The sequence below is a fragment of the Haliotis rufescens genome, unplaced genomic scaffold (genome assembly GCF_023055435.1).
Source record: "Haliotis rufescens isolate VD_foot unplaced genomic scaffold, xgHalRufe1.0.p SCAF_18, whole genome shotgun sequence".
Lineage (NCBI taxonomy): Eukaryota > Metazoa > Mollusca > Gastropoda > Lepetellida > Haliotidae > Haliotis > Haliotis rufescens.
Window position 1 is genome coordinate 26,151,950 of NW_025963868.1, and position 19,907 is coordinate 26,171,856.

The window sequence follows — 19,907 nt, forward strand, 5'->3', positions numbered from 1 at the left end:
GAAGCAGACGGAACAACATGATGATGTATGGTGTGAGTGAGTCGCCTAATGAAACCTAATCTGAGTGTCAAAATAAAGTATTAGATATTCTTGATTAGGCTAGAGTCACAAAAGACATGGCTCCACTTGTTCCCAGGGTTATTGAAATAGCCCATAGCTAGAATATCTACGAAGCGAACTGACGAAATAAGCCCCGTCATAGTTAAAATGTGTCACTGGGAAGATCAGTGGCGATCTGTAAAACTTAGGTCAGCGCTGAAAGAACAAGGCATTGGGGCGCTAATGATCTTACACTGATTCAGCGTAATGAGTGAGTGCGTGAGTTAATATTTAACGTCACATCGGCAATATTTCAGCCATTTCGTGACGAAAATTCATACATTAATAACATATAAGTATATATACTTTATAAAAACCTGTCATCAAAGGACAGTACAATAACTAGAATATCACAGATTGTATTAAAACTAGTGAGGAACATATAAAAGCAGAAAGAATTAACAACACAATATAAAAATGGGCTAGAGGTCGACATTAACTAAAGGGAGATCACTATACCAGGGACCATGGGGACTTACAGTGCCTTTGCTTCCTGTATGGACCCTGGCTGGATTTATATCATCCCTTCAGTCACTGGCGATAGTTTACCAGTTAAGCCTTATATTAAAATGACAAAAATACTACGTTTTAAAATTCCGGTATGCATAACAATACATTGAATGGTGTGATACTGACATGCCCTCTTAGGGTGGACAATAATTTTACGCTACTTCAACACCCATCGAGGGTACAGCCACTTACAATCTTAGTTATTTATTAGCACTACCAATATATAAAAAAATATTTTATGTACATCAAAATTTATGAATGAGTTCAAATTCCTTTAAAAAGCACAATACTAAATGAGAGGTTGACATGACTAAAAAGGTCCTTGACTGTTTTCACACTATAATATTTATCCCTTGTGATGGAAAAATCAATACAATCAAGCAGAACATGCTTGACTGTGATTTTTTCATCACAAGGGATGCAAAACCTTTTAATAAATATACATGGGTATGTCTGCTGTGGCCAATACGACATCGTCGCATAATGACCTCTTCAAATCTGGACTGACAGCCCAAGAAGGTATATCCGATAATTGGTTAATTTCATGTAACTTATTTATACCTACTTGGGTGTCCCACTTCTTTTGCATTAGATGACGAATGTAAGATCTAATAACAGGTTTATAATCACTGTATGGGATAAGAAGTGGTGTCACAGATTTGTTGAGTGTTGCCCTAGCAGCAGCATCGGCCTTTGTGTTACCAGAGATACCAACATGGCTTGGTAACCAACAAGAGACGATGTCATAATGGCAGGTAGCAAGATCATTAAATAACTCAAGAATTTCAATTAAAAATGGATGTTTGCAAGACATTTTTTTGATAGCCTGAAGGCACGAAAGTGAATCTGAAAAAATAATGAATTCTTTATATTTGGATTGATTTTTAATAAATTTTAGTGCTGTTAAAATTGCGTTTGCTTCAGCAGTGAAGATTGAATTATTATCTGGTATTCTTGATGATATTGTTCTGGATCCAATGACAGTGGCACTAGCAACTGCGCCACCATCCTTGGATCCATCTGTAAATATAGATTTATAAGTGTCATAAGTGTTTCGTAATTGATTGTATTCTTGTTTATAAATTAGTGGATTCGTTTCAGATTTCTTCAGACAAGTTAATGTGAGTTCTACATTTGGCCTTGCCATTTGTTCAGTAGGCGATGAAAAAAGTTGTGTGGGAGCTATATCCTGAAAGTTAATGTTCGCAGCAAAAACTACTGATTTAATTCTTCGTCCTAGTGGTAGAACAAGAGATGTTTTCTTATTGTAAATATCTTCGTAAAGAGGATAAAATACGCAATTAAAAGCTGGATTTGACTGATTGGAATATAATTTAGTGATGTACTGTAAAAATAGTTTCAGATGGCGTTGTTTAAGAGAAGGCTCATCCGCTTCAACAGACATACTTGGAATAGGAGAAGTGCGAAAGGCTCCAAGGCAAAGCCTCAGTCCTTGGTGATGGATAGTATCAAGTTTTTTTAAATTACTTTTACAGGCTCCACCATAGACGATGGAGCCGTAATCAAGTTTTGAACGGATCAGTGATCTATACAAGTGTAAGAGGGTTGTCTGATCCTCTCCCCACTTAGAATTAGAAACTACTTTAAAAAAATTGAGTGCCTTCAGACATTTAGCTTTAAGGTATTTTATATGCGGAAAGAAAGTTAGATGGCTGTCAAAAATAAGGCCCAAGAACTTGGCCTCCTTTTTACCACTTTGATAGGGGTGCCATTCAAAAATAGTTCAGGGTCTTTATGCGTCTTATATTTTCTGCAGAAATGTATACAATTAGTTTTTGATTTAGAAAATTTAAATCCATTTTCAAGAGACCACTTGTGAATTTTATTGAGACAGATTTGTAATTGCCTCTCTATGGTATGCATATTTTTACCACAACAAGAAATATTAAAATCTTCGACAAAAAGCGATCCATCCACCGAATCACTTAAAACCTTGAACAGACTATGTATTTTAATACTAAACAATACTGCCTTGTGGGGCACCCTGATCCTGATTATAATGGTCAGGCAGGGTGGTACCCACTCGGACTTGAAATTGTCTGCCGTTAAAAATTGTGATATAAAATGAGCTAAACGACCTCGCAAACCAAAATCATGTAAATCCTTTAAAATGCCATGCTTCCAGGTAGTATCGTATGCTTTCTTAAGATCAAAGAAAATTGATACTATTTACAATAGCCTTTTTTAACCAAAGATTCCAATCGTACCAAATGGTCGATAGTTCTTCGATTTTTTCGGAAACCACATTGAATATTGGTGAGAAGATTGTTGGTTTCCAAATACTATACTTATCTATTATTTACTATTCATTCCATGGTTTTGCAAACACAACTGGTTAACGTTATAGGACGGTAATTTGAGGGATCTACATGATCCCGGCCAGGTTTTGGTATCGTTACCACAAGGGCATTATGCCATGAAGCAGGAAAATTCCCTGATGTCTATATGTGGTCAAATATATCTAAAAGCGTCTCAAGACATGATTCAGGCAAATGCTAAAGTAACTGATAATGAATATTATCATCCCCTGCAGCAGTATCACGAGCTTGCTCAAGAGCAGTATGTAGCTCATGCAATGAAAATACTTCATTGTAGTCTTTACCATTATTTGAATCAAAAGGAACTTTTTTCTTTTCCTGTTGTTTCTGATATCTCTGAAACTCGGGAACATAATTTGATGATGAAGAATTTTTGCCAAGAGTTTCGCCAAGTGTATTTACATTGGCAGATTTATCAGTTATTAATTTGTCATCGTCTTTAAGATGGTGTACAGACGATTTAGAACCTTTACCTTTTATTTTTTGAACCATGTTCCACTCCTTGGACATGGGTGTCCGTGAATTAATTCTGGAGACATAATTCCTCTAAGATTGATGCTCATTATGTTTATAAGCACGTCGTGCCTTGGCACTAGTAATTTTAACAGTATTCAAGTTATGCACTGTAGGGTGTTTACGGAAATATTTTCCCGCTTTCTTCCTACACTTCCTTGCTTGTTTGCACTCATTGGTAAACCATGTGAATCAGTGAGGGACAGATCGAGTGCAGACTAAGTTCTTGTCGCAGGATGTAAATAGGTGCTGGAATCGTCATTAAATAAACATAAATTATTATCAGATAGAAAATCCTCAATAACTTTCCCCTTATTGTTTGTAGTCGTACTTCCCCATAGAGGATTGTGCCCATTTATATCGCCCATGATGATGCACGGCTTTGGGAGCTATAAATGCTGAAGATCAGACTGTCGAAGTGCAGATGAAGGTGGAATATTCAAAGAGCACAAAGTAAATGCAATGTGCAAGGTAAGGCGGATAGCAACAGCTTGAAGATAATATTTAAAGGAACAGCACTATGTATGATGTCCTGCCTGACCAAAATAGTAGAGCCTCCAGTGGCTTTGTCACCCGGAGGAGAAAAAGAATTATGGCAATTATTCTGCCTCAGATCAAATGTATCCGTATGTTTAAGATATGTCTCTTGGAGACATATAGCTGACGGCTTGAAATCTTGAACTAGTACTTGTATCTCATTAAAATTCGTACGAAGTCCTCTGCAATTCAATTGTATTCATTGTTGAGAGCAACTCATGGAGGCTCAATTGGAGAACGTGAACGGGGTGAAGGTCCCTTACGCTGTAACGACAACGATGGAGACACTTCCATATCGAGAGGTTCAAAGGTGATTGTTGAAGGCGCCTTCAGATGTTTCAGGGTCCTTAATTCCTTTTTACGCATTTGTTTTCTCTCTTTCCTTGTTAACAGATGAGGTTCAAGCTCAGTCTCAGACTCAGGCTGTGGAGAGGGAGGGGTTAATTGGATATCTGTCTGTGTTTCAGATGATGACGTTAATTCCTCGGTTGTGGAATATAACATTGTCTGTTTATCCGAGACCCAGGAAATAGCTGTCTGACAAGCATGATCAACAGTTTGCTTAGGAGAGGAGACTATGGCAGAGTAAGATTTGGATTGTGAACTGTTTTGAGGTTGTTCCTTTACCGATTATATTGCATCACAAAAGGAAATATTGCTTGTGTATTTGATCTTTATAATTTTGGTTTCTCTTTCAAAGACTGGACACTGTTTGGAGAAGGACATGTGCTCACCGTTGCAGTTTGCACATCTGATGTCACCTGTGCAATCAGAGCTGTCATGATTCTTACTGCAACAGGAGCAGACTGCAGAGCCACGACAGGACTTGGCGCCATGGCCAAACTGTTGGCACTTGAAACATCGCAGTTGATGTGGTATATACACATCCACGCCGATGTTAAAATAACCAGCTTTGATTGAGGTTGGAAGCTTAGAAAGAGCAGATGTAAATAAATAGGTGTTAGTGTTTACAACACTGTCATGATCTTTTCTTGTAAAGCGTTTAACAGCTGTTACACCTTGAGATTTTAGTTCCTGAGCAATCTCCTCTTCTGACATGTCAGACAGGCATTTCGCTCGGTCGCGGACAATGCCCCTGCAGGAATTTAAAGATTTATGAATAGATACTGTAATTGCAGTATTGGCAAAATGATGAGCATTTAAGAAATTAATGGATTGTTGTCTCCTGGAACATTCTATCAAGAGAGAACCAGACCAGAGACGAGTGACGTTTTTAACGTCACCACAAATTCTTTGAACTGCCTTTGAAACTACAAAAGGGTTGATCTTGAGAGGCACACCATCAATGCCTTCTACAACTAGAAATCTTGGCCACGAGTCAATATTGGTTGGAGAAGATTCATCATCAGAAAATGAAATAGTATCACGTCAACATGTCTTGTGGGGTATCCATAATGAGAGAAAGAAATTTTGACAACCCTGCTCCCCACCCACCATGGAGTGTAAAACAAGGAGGGTGCCACAGTGGAAGCCAGGCTGCAACACCAGGGCTACAGGGGTGCTATACTCCAGAAATAAAGACATAAGTTGCTGCCGTTAATAAAAGGAAGAATGTCAGACTTGTTCGGCCCATGTCATTTTCCTATAAAAACACAGAATTCAGCGGTCCGTATCACCAGATTGGCCCATGAGCCACCGCCTTCTGGCATAGGACTCTAGGCAAAAAAATTGTTTACACACTCAAGGTCATCATATATTTTGATCAAAACTGTAAGATAAGATACATCTAAATTATCAAGTATTCCATGCACAGGGCATGGCATGATCAGCCGATTGATAGAATCGGGCCCATTCTACCACCCGTCTAGGTGAAGTCATGGTCAAAGTGGTGTATTGGACAAAGGAACACTATTCCTAGAACCAGTGCCCTTGACCACCAAAATCCCGTCCTCCACCGACACAGGGGCGCAAACCCACGGCAAACAGGTTGCCCAATTCGGTCGCCTTTTACGACCAGCAATGGGGTGCTGTGGAAACATTCTGCCCCGGTTCCACACGGGGGAAGAGCTATCAGCGCTACCCAGCACTCACCACGAGGAGGTTGCTCTTCACGAGTGCCTTCAGCGTAATAAGTTAAGTAGACTTAGAGTGAGTGAGTTAAACCTTTACGTCACATCGGCAATATTTCAGCCATATCGTGACGAGAAATTTCAGTTATTAATACATATGTTTAAACTAAATTAAAACCTGTCATCGATGGACAGTAAAATTACTAGAATATCACAGATTAATATTTAAAACTAGCATACAACTATAAAACATATCACTATATATAACGGTACAATATAAAAAAGGGCTATAGATCGCCAGCAGCTGAAGGTAGATCACCATGCTAGGGTCCATGGGGACTTACAGTACTTTTGCTACCTGCATGGACCCCAGGCCGATTTACATCATCCCTTCCGCTGTTGGCGATTAAGGACAAATCTAGCAAGAATAAATGAACATATATACTACGGCTAAAAACGAGCAGAAATAAACATACTTTGAAAGACGTGGTCTTACATACCCCCTCAGGGGGACAATAATTTTACACTACTTTAACCCCCTACGAGGATATAGCCACTAACAATCTCAGTTATTGAATAATTCAACCAATCATAAAAGTTATTTATTTATTTACAAAATATAGCAATCAAAATTTATGTAGTAATTCGATTTCCTTTAAAAAAACAATAATGAAATGACTACTTACCTGATAAAAAAGATCCTTGATACATGATACTTTGAAATATTGATCCCTTGTGATGGAAAAATCAATACAGTCAAGCAGGACATGCTTGACCGTGATTCTTTCATCACAAGGGATACAGAATGGAGGATCCTCACCTTTAAGTAAATATTCATGAGTATAACGTGAGTGACCAATACGACATCGTCTTAATACAACCTCTTCAAATCTGGACTGACAGCCCAAGTAGGTGTAACCAGTATTTGGTTTTATTTCATGTAATTTATTGGTACCTACTGGGGTGTCCCACTTCTTTTGCATCAGATCACGGATGTAAGATCTAATTATAGGTTTATAATCACTGTATGGTAAAAGAAGTGGTGTCACAGATTTGTCGAGTGCTGCTTTTGCATCAGCATCAGCCATTGTGTTACCAGTGATACCAACATGGCTTGGTAACCAACAAAAGACGATGTCATATTAGCCAGTCGCAAGATCATTAAATAACTCAAGAATTTCAATTAAAAATGAATGTTTACATGACATATTTTTAATAGCCTGAAGGCACGAAAGTGAATCAGAAAAAATAATGAAGTCTTTATTTTTGGATTTATTCTTGTTATATTTTAGTGCTGTTAAAATTGCGTGTGCTTCTGCTGTGAATATGGAACTATTATCGGGTAATCGTAAAGATACTGTTCTGGATCCAATGACGGTGGCACTACCAACGGCGCCACCATCCTTGTATCCATCTGTAAATATAGATTTATAAGTGTCATAAGTGTTTCTTAATTGATTGTATTCTTGTTTATAAATAAGAGGATTTGTATCAGATTTCTTAAATCTAGTTAATGTGAGGTCTACATTTGGCCTTACCATTTGCCAAGGAGGCGATGGAAAAAGTTGTGTGGGAGCTATAACCTGAAAGTTAATGTTCGCAGCAGAAACGACTTATTTAATTCTTATTCCTAGGGGTGGAACAAGAGATGTTTTCTTATTGTAAATATCTTCGTAAAGAGGATTAAATATGCAATTAAAAGCTGGAATTGACTGATTAGAATATAATTTAGTGATGTACTGTAAAGATAGTTTCAGATGGCGTTGTTTAAGAGAAGGCTCATCCGCTTCAACAGACAGACTTGGAATAGGAGAAGTGCGAAAGGCTCCTAGGCAAAGCCTCAGTCCTTGGTGATGGATAGTATCAAGTTTTTTTAAATTACTTTTACAGGCTCCACCATAGACGATGGAGCCATAATCAAGTTTTGAACGGATCAGTGACCTGTATAAGTGTAGGAGGGTTGTCTGATCCCCTCCCCACTTTGAATTTGATACAACTTTCAATAAATCGAGTGCTTTCAGGCATTTAGCTTGAAGTGATTTAATGTGTGGTAAGAAAGTTAAATGGCTATCAAAGATGAGTCCCAAGAATTTGGCCTCTTTTACAACTTTGATAGGGGTGCCATTCAAAAATATTTCAGGGTCCTTATGCGGTTTATATTTTCTGCAGAAGTGTATACAGTTGGTTTTGGATTTGGAAAATTTGAACCCGTTTTCGAGAGACCACTTATGAATTTTATTGAGACAGATTTGTAACTGCCTCTCTATGGTATGCATATTTTTACCACAACAAGATACATTAAAATCATCCACGAACAGTGAACCATCCACTGAATCACTTAAAACCTTGGACAGACTATTTATTTTAATACTAAACAAGGTAACAGACAAAATACTGCCTTGTGGGACACCCTGATCCTGATTATAATGGTCAGACAGGGTGGTACCCACTCGGACTTGAAATTGTCTGTCTGTTAAAAATTGGGATTTAAAAGGAGGTAAACGACCTCTCAAACCAAAATCATGTAAATCCTTTAAAATGCCATGTTTCCAAGTAGTATCGTATGCTTTCTCAAGATCAAAGAAAATTGATACTACGTGTTGTTTATTTACAATAGCATTTTTCACAAAGGATTCTAATCGTACTAAATGGTCGATAGTACTTCGATTTTTCCGGAAACCACATTGGATATTTGTAATGAGATTATTGGTTTCCAAATACCAAATTAATCTATTATTCACCATTCGTTCCATGGTTTTACATACGCAACTTGTTAAGGATATAGGTCGATAGTTAGAGGGATCTGTATGATCCCGGCCAGGCTTTGGTATTGGGACTACAATGGCATTATGCCATGAAGGAGGAAAATTCCCTGAGGTCCATATTTGATCAAATATATCTAAAAGTGTCTCCAGACATGATTCAGGTAAATGTTTTAAAAGCTGTTAGTGGATATTATCATCCCCTGCAGCAGTATCATGAGCTTGCCCAAGGGCGATATGTAGCTCATGTAATGAGAAGACTTCATTATAGTCTTCACCATTATCAGAAGTGAAATTTACTTTTATCTTTTCCTGTTGTTTCTTAATTTTTTGAAACTTCGGAACATAATTAGATGTTGAAGAATGTTTTGCTAACGTTTCTCCAAGCTTATTTGCAATTTCATTTTTATTAGTTAATAACTGATCACCATCCTTAAGATGATGAACAGAAGATTTTGAGCCTTTGCCTTTTATTTTCTGAACCATGTTCCACACCTTGGACATTGGTGTACGGGAATTTATTTTAGAGACATAGTTCCTCCAAGATTGTTGCTTATTTCGTTTAAAAGCACGTCGTGCCTTGGCATTTGTAATTTTAACCTTATCCAAATTATGGACTGTAGCATGTCGGCGAAAATATTTTTCTGCTTTCTTCCTACACTTTCTGGCCTGTTTGCAGTCATTTGTAAACCATGGTTTACGAATATGGGGATTCGCAGAGGACTTAGGAATGGTTTGGTCAGCAATGTCATTCAGTAAATCCGAAAACAACTGTATCGGATCTGGAATATTCTGGAAAATGTGATGTTTTATTGTGTCAGTACACAGTACCTCATATAAGGACCAATAAGCCTTGGTAAAGTTCCACCTGCATGATGGTGGCTCATCAGTAGGATTAACAGTTTTAAGTATTGTGGGAAAATTATCACTCCCGCAGAGGTCATCATGGACTGACCATGAAAATTCATTATACAAGTTAGAGTCTGTGAGTGACAGATCGAGGGCAGAATAAGTTCCAGTGGCTGGATGTAAATATGTGGCAGAATCATCATTAAAAATACACAGGTTGTTGTCAGAAATAAATTCCTCAATGATTTTTCCTTTAGAACTTGTATTTGCACTTCCCCAAAGTGGGTTGTGTCCGTTCAGATCACCCATGATGATGCAGGGCTTTGGGAGCTGGTCATACAGACTTTGAAGATCAGACTGTCGAAGATCAGAAGAAGGAGGGATATACAAAGAGCACAGCGTAAAAGCAATGTGCAGAGGCAGACGAACAGCAACAGTTTGAAGATTGGTATTAAGAGATAGTAGAGCCTCCCGTTGCTTTATCTCCTGGGGGAGAAAATGAATGATAGTCATTGTACTGTCATAAGGTGAACTGATCTGTAATTTTCATGTATGTTTCCTGAAGACACAATGCTGACGGTTGAAAATCCTGTATTAATAATTGTATCCCATTAAAAGTATGCCTAAGTCCTCTGCAATTCCACTGTATTATGTTGGACAATTGAGTCATGGTGGCTCAATTGGAGATCGCTCACGTGAATGTGAGGAGGAACTACTCCTGCGCCTGTCCGGTGAGGACAGAGTAACCTCCATATCCAGAGGCCCAAATGAGTTCTGTAAAGGAACCTCTGAATGTGAAGGGACGATCGGTGCTTGTTTTCTATTCAATTTCTTTTTCCCTTTTTTCGACTGATAAACAGGTTCTTTCATAGACGTTTGATAATGTTTCTCAGGCTGAATCTCAGTTTGAGATCCTGAACTAGAGTGAGTGGCAGGAATATGTTCAGTGAGTTGAATAGTAGCAACAGGTTGTTCTGACTTGACCCATGTCAAGTCAGACTGGCACGAAATAGAGGATGTTGCTACAGAGCGAGAGACTGCAGCAGAGTAGGAAATGGTAGATGGAGTCGTGGTCTGATCTTTAAATAGTTTTTTGGCATCCAGGTAGGATATGTCTCGTTCACATTTGAGTTTCATTATTTTAACTTGAACCCGAGTAATGCTAATCAAGATGCTAAAATGAACAGCATAAACGCAACACTTTCAAAAGTCCGGAAGCTTTAAGATGCATTCACAAAAATACAAAGCTTGATCAAACAGCAGTGATCAATTTGCCAAAGTTGAGTAATTGAGTAAATAAACTCCTCTCACATTGTATAACACCGCTTACCAATAATACTACTGGGAGGGTGGGTGGGAAATAAACAAGCGTGCTGTGTCGTTCTGCCTTACGTGACGCCATGCATTGCCAGCTGCGCCCTCTAATAACTAGGGGGAGATAACTCTGAGCCACTTGGAACAAAGAATGCAAATTTGCGGTCTAAGGGGAATAACTCTTAGGTACACCGTCAAAATATATTTTAAATAAAATAACACTTTAACTTGAACCCGAGTAATGCTAATCAAGATGCTAAAATGAACAGCATAAACGCAACACTTTCAAAAGTCTGGAAGCTTTAATATGCATTCACAAAAATACAAAGCTTGATCAAACAGCAGTGATCAATTTGCCAAAGTTGAGTAATTGAGTAAATAAACTCCCAGACCCCCGAAATGATGTGGAAGGGAAAGATACTGTTGATGTTAAGTAGGTTATCTGATTAAGATGGACAAAATGGTTAAACTGCAATATATAGTACATATCACTTGGATGGAAGAGATCTTCCAAATACCTTAAGGGCCTCCAGTCTAGAAGCCGTGCTGACATTTAGGTAGCGTAAATAAGCTTGACTTTTCCAGAATCCAATATGTTGGATTATCTCACCGGGTTGGCCTGTACTAAAGGCCCACGATGCACCACCACGTCGAAATGAGTGCCCTGTAACTACAACATTTGAACCACATAATGCTAAAATGTACTGAACTGTACTAATAAATCTGTCATGAGATAATGCACATAGATTATTGTCACACAACAGCGGTTGTAGACGCCCAGTATCTACATGCAGCAGCAGCAAAGACGACATAGCTTCAAACGGATTGAGGGAATGCCCCTCGATGTTAGGGAGAAGCACCTGCAGAATTCTCTCCCGAAACTGTACAGTTTTTGTCCATTTCAAGTCTATCACAAATGCTCCATCGCTCAGGGAGACATCTGCAACACACATGTGCTTGCTGGCATCAAACACACCTTTACACAAAAAGTTGCTAGATCTAAGCATACCAAAAAATCCTGTTAAACATGCAGTCCAGATGGACGCACCCAATAAACTTGTTAAGTTCAGCTTAGAACGAATCATCAATAAGTGATGGGGAGTAATGGGTGCTGCACACTTTTGAGCATCACCTAGCTCTCTTCGTACACCCCTGAGCAGGTTCTGCACATGCCAGTTATCCTTCAATGGATCATCAAGATCATTCATTTTGTGAATATTAGACACAATGCACAAATATTGTCTCACAGTACTGTACTTAAAATGCTTTATATCAACCATGTATGCCACAAAACAAGAAAGACACTCATTTGTAGCTGGGACTGGGTTGAACTTTGTCTTCTCACAGAACTCCAAGTAACACTTAAGGTGGCTTCCATACGTCCCTTTTGTTGAGTCTGCCCAGCCCTTGCTTGCCAGACGATTTGCTGCTTCCTTCAGGTTGCTCTTTATGGGATCTGCTACCCCATCTGTAAGAAATGAATTTATCCGACATATGCCAATAAAGAGATTCTCTGCTAAAAACAGACAACTGCAAATGCGGTAACATCTCATACACTTTAGATAATTGTCCAGACTCATGTATTCTAGAAATAGAATCTGCAAGAAAGTTACACTTGCCAGGCACATGGATAGCTTTCAACACAAAGTTGTACTGGGCTTGGAGCCAACACACATAGCGCAAATACTGCATCACAAAAGGAGACCTAGATGTCCCTTTATTAATCACAGCTTTCGTCGTCATATTGTCTGTTTTAACAATGACAGTTTTATTCTGCCAGCAAAACACCATCTAACAGCTGCAATAACAACCGCTAGAACTTCCTTTGAATTAATGTGCTGGTTTATGGCTGTAGGCATGTCAAATTCCCAGTTGACATACACAAAGTCTCCATTATATGCAGCACCTGCACCCACAAGACATGCATCTGTTTCAACTGTCCTGATTGGTGCAGAATCGAGGAAAGACCTTGAGCCGTTGAATGTATCAAGAAAAGTGTTCCACCACATTATATCTTTCTTGAACTCACTATCTAATACAGCTTTATCTCCAGATGACACAAGTTGGTTTTTCAAATCTATCACACGTCTTAAAAATGTCCTTCCTCCCTGAACAACCATAGAAGCCCAATTAAGTTTCCCTATGAGGCTCTCAAGTTGTTTTTTGCTGGCCCTTTTCCTGTTTTTGAATTCTTGCAGTAATTCATGGAAATGTTGAAGCTTATCATTTGGCAAGGAGAGTGTACAAACTTCTGTGTCAATGAGTATACCCAGAAAAACCATCTTCTGGCTTGGGCCATCTACTTTTGACCAATTAACATTGAATCCAAGAAAACGCAAAACTTGCAAGAGCTGGCGCAAGGCCAAAGCACATGACTCAGCTGTATCACACACGATCAAAAAATCATCTAAATATGCAAGCACTGTCACTCCATACCGCTTCAACATAATTCTGCATACAGCGCTGCTCAAACACTGAAATACTTTTTGATGCCCCAAACGGCAACTTGGAATCATACATGTATGTGATGTCTGCCTTGCTTTCAAAAAGCCATGCTAAACCTGTAAGTTGGAAATTGCTTGGGTGTATCCTAACAGAGCGATAAGCATTTTTCAAATCCACTTTGGCTAAGTAACTACCTCTCTTTATGTGTTTCATTGTATGTCTAAGGTCCATATAGCTAGTTTCACAAGAACACATAAAACTGTTCATTCCACTAACAGACGGCAAACTTCCGTCGTGAATAAGTCGAACTTTTGTCGAAGATTTTGGGATAGCTCCTAAAGCACTAACAATAGTTGGTCTGCTATTAGTAACAATGTAGTTTCCAAGTTCAATTTCTTCGGTAATCTGAGCTTCTGTTTGCTCTCTGTGGTGAAAGGCGGATCTGTGATTTTTTGTATACTGATGCTCAATAGTCACATTGTCAATATCCGCCAATTTAAACCCATTATGAACCCCTTCTAGAATGAAGTCCCTATCCCGATCTTCCGCCGGTAATATAAGTTCCCAAGCCACAGGATTTAGCGAATTGCATGAATGCGTTAGGCGTTTTTTGACTCAGTCCTAGTTGCCGTAGACTGAGTACGATCATCAGTTTGAACATGCTGTAGGTGGTTGTGTCCTCGCCTGAAACAGGTAAGGCAAACATGTGCCATTTTACAGTTTTCTAAGGAGCAGAAACCTTGGTTGTAGCGTCTGCAGATTTCCAAACCATCCGGTGTAAATGGTCCCCTAGTTCGTTGACCTTGCGGTACTTTCTTTTTGTATGGACTGTCTTCCATCTGTTTTATCACTAGTGCTGTCTGCGACATCTGTTTTGGGATGAGCTGAAATTCCCTGATGTCCTGGGAAGGTGTTCCCCATCGGAAACCTTCTTCATGCTTCTTGATTCGATATTCTCTATCGTACAACAGAACGCTGGCCCATATGTACTTTGATGAATAGCGGCAAACGTCTTGCATATATTTCAGGTAGTCAAGGATTTCTTGTGAATTCATATCTCCTGACTTGATCCCATCCATTAACAGTCCCATGTTTGCGTATGCCCACATTTCAGTGGTAACTTTGGATAGATTAGGCAGTTTACGTCCCAAATCGATGCTTACACCTTCACAAATATCTACTGTTTGCCTAGGAGTATCAAGGGAGTCAACCCATAAATAGTCCATGAAATCTCTTTGTTTACCTCGTACGCCATTTTGTTGAGCTGTGGCGGGAATTCTTGTCACGTGACCTCGATCTGCCGTCCCTTGTAATTCCGATTGTAGATTTTCAATCTGCAATTTTAGATCCCTCCGTTTCTTCTCAAGACTCAAGCGAGCCAGTTCTGCCTCTAACTGACCACATTCCGACTGTAACTTCAGTGCACTTGCCTCAAACCCGTCATCCACCGGTCTCCCGCCAGTAGCACCTTCCAACTCACTCGGTAGACTAGGCCTTGATCTAAATTCTTCACGTGGCGAGTCATACCTACGAAAACTCTCGGTCATAGGACTGTTCAAAGCCTCCATGATCTCAGGCATTCGTTTACCGGCCGTTTTTCGTTTGGGTTTCACATCGGGATTAGATTGCGCCATTATTGATAACGAAACTAAACAAGCGTGCTGTGTCGTTCTGCCTTACGTGACGCCATGCATTGCCAGCTGCGCCCTCTAATAACTAGGGGGAGATAACTCTGAGCCACTTGGAACAAAGAATGCAAATTTGCGGTCTAAGGGGAATAACTCTTAGGTACACCGTCAAAATATATTTTAAATAAAATAACACTTTAGATTCCATTTGCCACACAGGGCAAGATTTTGACGAAGCAACATGTGGGCCAGAACAGTTTGCACATTTCAAATCATGATTACAGTCAGAGCTCTCATGGCTGTCACCACAGCGATGACATACCACAGAGTTACGACAGGATTTGGAACCGTTACCGAAATGTTGGCACTTGTAGCAGCGGAGCGGATTGGGGATATACACATCCACTCCGATGTGGAAATAACCTGCTTTAATTGACTGTGGAAGGGATGTAAGGGCAAACGTTATGAGATAAGTATTAGTGTTTGTGATGACACCGTCTTTCTTCATTGTGAAACGTTTAACTTCAGTAACGGCCTGGTCTCCCAACTCTGTAACGATTTCTTCTTCAGACATGTCGGACAGACCACGAGCCCTGTCACGAACAATGCCTCGACAAGAATTTAATGTTCTGTGCACAGACACAGCAACCTCAATATTGGCAAAGGTAGAGATAGATAAAAGATTGAGAGATTGCTGTCTCCGTGCACACTCCACCAGAAGCGAACCACTACGGAGACGGGTGACGTTCTTGACCTCACCGCAAATCCCAGACACAGCCTTAGATAATGGCAAAAGGATTCAATTTGATGGGTAGTTTGTCAGAAGCCTCAATAACCAGGAATCGGGCCCAGGAATCAATATTTTGAGAAACATTTACAGTTGTAATTTCAATTTCCTCTAGACGTCTCTTTTTTATCATTTTGAGAAGAACCAGATTGTTGTTGAGCCATGATGAAAAGAATATAATTCAGCACCCCTGTTCCCCACCCGACATCGAGTGTCAACAAGGACAGTGTTATATTGCACCGGATATCCAGGATGCAAACACCAGGGATACAGGGATGTTATACTCCAGCAAATATGACTTGAATAGCTATATTTATCTACCAGATGTAGTGCCAGGCAGGTTCAGTCCATGACAAGAAATTGGAGACATACAGAATACAGAGGTCAACATCACCAGATTGGCCCATGAGCCACCGCCTTCTGGCGTAAGACTCTAGGCAATTTATTCAATCAAAAATTGAGTATTCACACAAGTTATGCACGGCCAAGACCAAAATATACAGTAAAATACAACACAGGTGTGCATATGCAATATTACGCAAAGGGCCTGGCATAACCAGCCGATTGATAAGACCGGGCCCATCTTACCACCCGTCTAGGCGAAGTAAGGGTCGAAGTAGTGTGTTGGGCAAAGGAACACAGTTCCAGGAACCAGGGCCCTCAACTACCAGACTCCCGTCCTCCGCCGACACAGGGACGCAACCCACGGCAAACGGGCTGCCCACTTTGGTCGCCTCTTACGACCAGCAATGGGGTGCTGTGGAAATATTCTGCCCCGGTTCCACACGGGGGAAGAGCTATCAGCGCTACGAAGCACTCACCACGAGGAGGTTGCTCTTCACGAGTGCCAAGTAGACTAAGAACTGAAAGACCAAATTTCAGATTTTACTATAAGGGAAACAAATTAGTGCAAGAGGAATGAGGGAGTGAGTGAGTGAGTTGGGTTTAATGCCGCTTTCAACAGTATGCCAGTTATAACACGGCATGTCAGGTTAATGTGGGAGGAAAGTCCCAAGTGATGCAGGTCTCAGACGTTTACCACTACGGTGAAACCCACGAGCACGGGTATGGTGCTGACAAACCTAGAAACATAATTGAGGCGAACCGGGATTCGAACCCACAATCATAGGTTTCTGGCGTGCGCAAGGGACGCAACTCTGCACAGCGAATCGCGGCGCCTTGCAAGAGGAGAAGGAGGAGGATAAAGCTGATAACTCAGCACCCAGTCAGCAGCGAGTGCCCCGAAAATCCTCCCGAGGTACCAGGAGACAACTGAGATCACACTCACAACCGGCTAGCTCCGGGAATGGACAGACTGAATAGGGGTGTGGCCAGGGCAAAGGTGTGAATGGTGTCCAGGTAAATTTTACGACACTTCACAATGACAGTGAAAGTAACCAGGACTGTGATGACACAGCCACTGTTAGATTCATTTTTTGGAACGTTTCACGACTTGTATAGAGGTTAATGGACAATGACGTTATTTCATGCCTACATCAGTATGATATAATTGGCCTCACGGAAACTTGGGTCACTGACCATGATTTATCAGATATATTTACTGAATATAAGTATGTGTATGCGGAGACTTTAATGCCCGCACAGGAACAAAGGCTGACTTCATTGAAGATGTATTAGTTGAACAAACAGAAAAGCATTGCCAGTCGAGTAACGACTTTATACTAGATTATTTTAAAGAAACAAGCTACTCTGTGGATAAGAACATTAATGCCTTTGGTAGATCTTTACTGGATTCGTGTTCAATTTTCAACGTACATATCATGAATGGGAGATTTGGATCAGACTCAGGACGTGGAGATAACACATTTATTGGATCACAGAATTGTTAGTTAACAACCACGTCACCTACATGTAAATACGCATTGTACTGTAGGCCTGTGGCCTTTTAAGTACTGAATAAAACTGATTGACTTCACACTTCAAATAGCCAAAAGTGGCTCAAGGGTTCGACCGTGGTAAACGGCACCTAACGTTTTACAAGTATCCGACAAGGCGTGACGGACACGAAAGATTAGACTAAAACTCCGTCCTATTCATTTCAGACAAGCCTTTTCCAGTGACACTAACTGATGCACGAGATACTAGCACTGGTATTTTCGACTGCCTTCATAGAACCCCATCGTATGGCAGGAGTAGTGCTGTGTGGCATCAAACATCAAACACATACATTCCAATTAAAATGTTAGGCCAATATACTCTCAGATAGCCGGTTGCATTTCAACCCTGATGGAACTCCGAAAAATATGAAAGATACTACAAGACGACGCGTGTGTTCATTTTTATTGTACTGATTTCAACTATTGACAAGGCCACTTACAAATACACCCTTTATAGGTTTCAGTGTAATGTACTACGAACAGACACGCCTTTAGGCATAGTAAACACATTTTGAGGAAACATTTTGGACGTTATTCTCATGATGAGTGGTTCAAAGATAGGTACGTTGTCATATGAGAAACATATCATTAAACCAGTATCACTCATTTTTAAACTGGAATCATTTCCTGAAAGAACTTTTTTCATGCCATTGCAAGCAGTTATCTAGCCTTGTTGACATCAAGTGTCTGAGTGTTACTAGCCCACATCGACCATACAATTTGCACCGATACTCAAGAACTCGTGACACGACAGTCCCTCTGGATTACACAGACTGAAAATACTGGTCAGATTCTGTGATTTGACTTAAAGCGTGTCATCGTACATGGCACCCTTCTTGAACAAATCAAACATCCTTTTAAAAAACAAATTCAAATTTAAATATTCAATGATTTATTGGTATTATGTGACTATGAGTATGACATATTGTTAAAAGACATGAACATATATTATGCATACAATTTCAGTTAATGTGTTATTTTGGACACTGAACGTCCCTCAATAGAAATGCCACTTAAGCGTCGTCTATTCCTTAAAAAGAAATTTCTGATTGATCGCAACTTTTTAGAAAGCTGTGAGTGGGTCTTTTTTTCATCAGTCACAGAAACATGTTTATGACGTCGCTTCATAATCTCTTCCAGTACCTGTATGACACTAAGGTCCTTCTCAGCCGAGATCTCCACGTGTCCATGTTCCCATTCACAGCTAATGTTCAGATCTCGGGACATTCTCTCGGTCTTATCTACAGAGCCAACGATGTCTGTCTTGTTGGCCACGAACACGTTTGGGACTGAAGGTCCCTCTTGCTGGAGGATCTGGTCCCTGGCTGCTACCACAGACTCAAAGGAGCCATCACACACCAGCGAGTACACCAACACGTATACATCAAAGGAGGGGAGTCCCTGCGGGAAGGTGCAGCTCTTCGTTGTGGATGTGTCCACAATATCGACTGTCAGACTTCGCCCTTTGATTCCAAGATCAGCTGGAGCGTTACCACGTTTCTTACTTTTCTTGTGGGATTTGCTGCTCTGTTCTGTCCAGTGTTTGATGAGTCTGCAGATTAAGGTTAACTTTCCTTCACTGCTATCTCCAATTACAGCAAGGTTGAAGCTATCTTCCTCTTCTGAAATACTGCTGACCTCTGAGTGGAGAGTAAATCTGCGACTCATGTTTGATACAATGTTCTTGATACTCAATAGTGATGTGGTTTACAACTACACTATGATGTGGTATACCAGTATACCTTTCTTTTATAGAGGTAATGTGTGTAAATTGAAATGGTAGACATAACTTGTTTCCATAACTCTATCAGAAAACTCTCAGCCCTTACCATGTATCTGTATTGACTTGTACTGCACTGCACTCATTGGCCAAGAAATGTGCAAATATCTGTTCCACGTTGCCATCCAGTGACACACGCTTCATCAGAGAACGTGTTTAAACACCTTTTTTTAATATTTAACTATTTCGCGCCTTGCGTCTTGAAGCAGTCAGTGAGTTGGGTTTAATGCCGCTTTTAACAGTATTCCAGTTATATCACGGCGTATCAGCTTAGTGTGGGAGGAAAGCCCAAAGTGATGCAGGTCTCAGACGTTTACCACTTCGGTGAAACCCACGAGCACGGGTATGGTGCTGACAAATCTAATAACATGATCGGGGCGAACCGGGCTTCGAACCAACAATCATAGGTTCCTGAA

At 40.2% G+C, this 19,907-nt stretch overlaps 1 protein-coding gene across 1 annotated transcript; it reads right to left on the minus strand.

The window, feature by feature from the left end:
- Positions 1-16,619: 16,619 nt before the first annotated feature.
- On the minus strand, positions 16,620-19,379 carry LOC124133000 (ras-like protein family member 10B). Its single transcript, XM_046497186.2, has 2 exons — positions 18,855-19,379; positions 16,620-16,676 (listed from the first exon to the last, which is right to left on the minus strand). The coding sequence occupies exons 1-2, from the start codon at positions 19,377-19,379 to the stop codon at positions 16,620-16,622; spliced, it is 582 nt and encodes a 193-aa protein (XP_046353142.2).
- Between the last annotated feature and the right edge of the window lie 528 nt (positions 19,380-19,907).